Genomic DNA, 4,709 nt, shown 5'->3' with positions numbered 1-4,709 from the left:
TACAACACACATTCATAGATAATATAAAATACATTAAAATGTTTAAATTAAAAATATGAAATTATGTTTCGGTACGAGAAATGTTATTTTGTACATTGACAGTTAAGAAACATCGATTGTACATGTTGTTATTTAGCGTGTGTTAAACCAGTTCACACGGCGATTTGTCAATAGATAGCAAAGTGTATAAACGATTTTCATGTGAAGAGGATGTTTGGATTGCAAACATTTGTAAATATGTTTTCAAATACCGACTTTCAAATCGCATGTAAAAATAGAGTGGATATTCAAATCGTCTCTACACCGTGCACCGGTTTATATTCAATTATAACTCTTTGGTCTGTTCATACAATGACAGAGCCGATTAGAAATATCGGGTTATTTTATACTTAAAATTTAAAAGTAGATTAAAATCATACGCTTTTTATGTTTTATTTTGGTTTGTTTAAAACGAAATGAGATACTGTGTGGACACGGACATCGTTGATGTATTAACGGACATAAACCCTTACTAAATATGATATATAATTTTCCGGCTATTGAAAACTTGATCGAAGTGATAAAATTGACAATTTCCTATATCAATAGACGCGAGTTTACATGTACATGTAAATACAGATACAACAAATTGGATATTTAATCAGTACGTCAAACAACTCCGTGAACCTCTGATGTAAATACTACGGTATAAAAATGGGACTGCTTAACATAAAATACGTTTTATCTACAGCTCTGTTTGCATACTTAGCTTATCAGTTTACACGACCTATTGAGATACGAGTGGTGGAGACTGTGAACTCAACCTATGATTACATTATCGTCGGCGCCGGATCGGCGGGGGCAGTCCTAGCAGCGCGTCTGTCGGAGGACCCCGACATCCGGGTTCTTCTAGTGGAAGCGGGAGGGGAAAATGTCCATCATAAGAACTTCTCCGTTCCGGCAGCGGCTCTCAAAACTTGGGAGTCGCCTGCAGACTGGGTGTACCACACGACGCCGCAGACAGAGACGGGTTTCGCGCAGCCCAATGGTCGCAATGAGCACTACTGGCCGCGGGGAAAGATACTCGGAGGAAGCAGCATGCTGAACCTGATGCAGTACGTCAGAGGAAGCAGGTGAGAAATTTAATATCATGCAGTACGTCAGGGGAGCAGGTGAGAAATGTAATCTAATAAGAAGGAGGTGAGAAATGTAATCTGATGTAGTACGTCAGAGGAAGAAATTTAATCTGATTCAGTACGTCAGTGAAGCAGGTGAGACATTAAATCTGATGCAGTAGGTCAGGGGAAGTAGGTGAGACAATTAATCTAATGCAGTACATCATGGAAGGAGGTGAGGTATTTAATCTGATGAAGCACGTCAGGGAAGCCGGTTAGACATTTTATCTGTTGCACTACGTCAGTGTAGAAGGTGAGAAATGTAATATGATGCAGTACGTCAGACATCAGGTGGGGAATGTAATCTGATGCAGTACGTTAGGAATCAGGCGATAAATGTAATATGATGCAGTACGTCAGGAATCAGTGGGAAATGTAATATGATGCAGTACGTCAAGGGAAGCAGTTGAGAAATCTAATCTTATGCAGTTCGTCAGGGAAAGCAGGTGATAAATTAAATCGGATGAAGTACGTCAGGGAAAGTAGGTGAGAACTTAAATCTGGTGCAGTACGTCAAGGGAAGTAGTTGAGAAATCTAATCTTATGCAGTACGTCAGGAAAAGCCGGCGAGAAATTAAAATTGATACAGTGCGTGAGGCGAAGCAGGTGAGAAATTTATTCTGGTGAAGTACGCCAGTGATGCATGTGTGAAATCTTATCTTATGCAGTACGTTAGGGAAAGCAGTCGAGAAATGACATTTTCGGTTACAGTTTCCTGTAATATATAACTATGAACACATACTGTTTTTTCAGGCATGACTTTGATGAGTGGAAGGAAAAAGGAAACGAAAAATGGGGCTACGAAGACGTTCTTCCGTATTTTCTGAAATCAGAAGACATTCAAATAGAAGAACTGAAGAATTCTAAATATCATAATTCGGGTGGACTTTTGACTGTTACCAAGGAAACCGAAAACCCTTTAGTGAGGAGATTCGTCGATGCTGGCAAAGAACTTGGTTATGAAGAGGTTGATTTCAACGGAGAGAATCAGCTTGGATTTAGTGTCAGTCAGGTAAACGTTAAGAACGGTGTTCGACAGAGTACGGCTGTAGCATTTCTACTGCCTGTTATGCATCGAAGAAACTTGCATGTTGCTGTTAATGCACACGTAACTAAGGTCATTGTAGAAGAACGTGTAGCAACAGGGGTGACATTCATCAAAGACAATAAGGAAATGACCGTCAATGCAGAGCGGGAAGTAATTTTGTCGGCGGGTTCTATTGGTTCACCTCAAATATTGATGTTGTCTGGCATTGGTCCGAAAAAGCACCTTCAGAGTTTAAACATCCCTTTGAAGGCAGACCTTCCTGTTGGCCGGAACTTGGAAGATCACATGTTTTCAATCATATGCGGTCCGATAAATACATCTGAGGCATCTACAGAACCTAAAGCAACCTCTCTGATAAGTTTTGCAAAATACATACTGTTTGGAAAAGGTCTATTGTCATCAACAAATCTCGTTGGTAACGCTTTCTTAAAATCGTCCAAATGTGAAACGAAATATCCGGACTTGCAAATTCATATGTTTGGTTCATTGCCAGTAAAAGAGATAACAAGATACAAATCCGATAAAATGTTGGACCTTTTTCCCAATGATTGGGTCGATGGCTTTGTACTTTTGCCGATACTGTTGCATCCAAAGAGCAAAGGGTACGTGGCGCTACGAAGCACGGATCCATTTGAGCATCCCATTATTGAGCCGAACTATCTCAGTAACGAAGAAGACATGGCAAAGTTTATTGAAGTTTCAAAACGAACAATGGATTTACTCGAAACCAAGCCATTTAAAGAAATAGGAGCAACCAAAGAAGCTATGAACATTGCCGCTTGCAAGCACACAGTATTCCTTTCTGACGAATTCCACAAGTGTATCATTCAACATTTCGCTGTAACAATTTACCATCCGACTTCCACATGTCGAATGGGTCCCATATCCGACCCGAACTCGGTGGTAGATCCGGAACTTCGCGTGAAAGGAATCGAGAGGCTTCGTGTTGTGGACGCTTCCGTCATGCCGGGCGTTGTCTCCGGAAATACGAACGCAGCGACAATTATGATAGCCGAGAAGGCGGCCGACATGATCAGGAATATTGACTCTGTGCAGGAAATTCGAAAATACATCAACGCTCGGAGTTGAATGCAGAGTCGCCTTTATATTTCCTTATTCAATGAACATGTAATCAGAGCTACTTTTGCAATATTATAGATAGCAACTTGATATTTGGTATGCATGTGTATCTCATGGAGCTACACTGTTTGAGTGGTGAAAGGTCAAGGTCAATGTCATCCTTCAAGGTCAAAGGTGAAATATATGGGGGACACAAGCGCATCTTGTGTCATATTCTGGCTGTAAATTTACATCACTCAATAAATACACGCTCAGCAAATAAACATATAATTTTTCTACTCGAAAATTTTGAATTCATAAAAATTATTGTCTTTGATATATTGTTCAATATTGTTATATTTTAATATTGTTTAATGGTATGAATTAGAACATGATTAGATCCCCGGAGCCCACAACTTCGCCACTGCAATAATTAGGATGGCATCATTTAAACCGAGTATTGCTAAATATAATAATGCGAAGCAAGAGTGTTTGTTCGTTCAGATAAATTCGTTACACGACCATAGACGAATATTTATTTTCTGAGACTGAATCACATTGCACAGTGTAAATAAGACCTAAACAACATTTTAAATTAAAAAACGCTCATTTTGATAACATGTTTGCTAGTAAAAAATAAATTGTTCATGACATGCCAAATTATTTCCCGACGCCAGTAAACAAAAATATATTTATTATTATAAAGAAGATAACAAACCGACGCAACGCAACGTTAAAGAAAATATAAACAATAACAGTTAGACAACAAATGTTTTATAACATGTAATAGTTGTCATCTTTGTTTGTAATTCAGCTTAAAGTTCAACAGCTATTTTAAAAACTATAAACTGAATACATATAAGATTTTTCTATAAAGAACAAGTAACTATTACTCAATTCCTTGGTAGCAATACACACATTGTTTTAATGTTATTGCAAGATCGATTTCTGGCGTGAAAGTATATCACACACATCCACCATTCTTTAGAGCACACGCATCACACACACGTATCACACAAATCGTCCTTTAGAGCACACCTATCACAACATTCAGCGTTCTTTAGAGCACACATATCACAAACATCCAGACTTCTTTAGAGCACAGGTATCACAAACATCCAGCGTTCTTTAGAGCATTCGTATCACAAACATCCAGACTTCTTCAGAGCACACGTATCACACACATCCAGTACTACTACTACTACTACTACTACTACTACTACTACTACTACTACTACTACTACTACTACTACTACTACTAGCACTACTACTACTACTACTACTACTACTACAACTGCTTCTACTACTACTATTACTACTTCTACTACTACTACTACTACTACTACTGTTGCTACTACTACTACTACTACTACTACTACTACTACTACTACTACTACTACTACTACTACTACTACAAACTACTACTACTACTACTACTACTACTACTA

The 4,709-nt window shown here is 38.5% G+C and overlaps 1 protein-coding gene across 1 annotated transcript; it reads left to right on the top strand.

The window, feature by feature from the left end:
- The first annotated feature begins 314 nt into the window (after positions 1 to 314).
- Positions 315 to 3,598, top strand: LOC127848186 (glucose dehydrogenase [FAD, quinone]-like). Its single transcript, XM_052380487.1, has 2 exons — positions 315 to 1,112; positions 1,908 to 3,598. Exons 1-2 carry the CDS (start codon positions 694 to 696, stop codon positions 3,289 to 3,291), a joined length of 1,803 nt encoding a protein of 600 aa, XP_052236447.1. The 5' UTR covers positions 315 to 693; the 3' UTR covers positions 3,292 to 3,598.
- Positions 3,599 to 4,709: the final 1,111 nt, after the last annotated feature.

This window comes from Dreissena polymorpha, chromosome 10, assembly GCF_020536995.1.
Source record: "Dreissena polymorpha isolate Duluth1 chromosome 10, UMN_Dpol_1.0, whole genome shotgun sequence".
In the NCBI taxonomy this organism is placed as follows: domain Eukaryota; kingdom Metazoa; phylum Mollusca; class Bivalvia; order Myida; family Dreissenidae; genus Dreissena; species Dreissena polymorpha.
The sequence above is the reverse complement of the archived record's forward strand: the minus strand, read 5'-3'. Positions and strand labels throughout refer to the sequence as shown.

What these genes read in the sequence shown, in the direction of transcription:
- LOC127848186 (XM_052380487.1), top strand. Translation starts at nt 694, where the DNA reads ATGGGACTGCTTAACATAAAATACGTTTTATCTACAGCTCTGTTTGCA. An exon ending in CAGTACGTCAGAGGAAGCAG is followed by an intron (nt 1,113 to 1,907) that starts GTGAGAAATTTA and finishes CTGTTTTTTCAG; the next exon opens with GCATGACTTTGATGAGTGGA.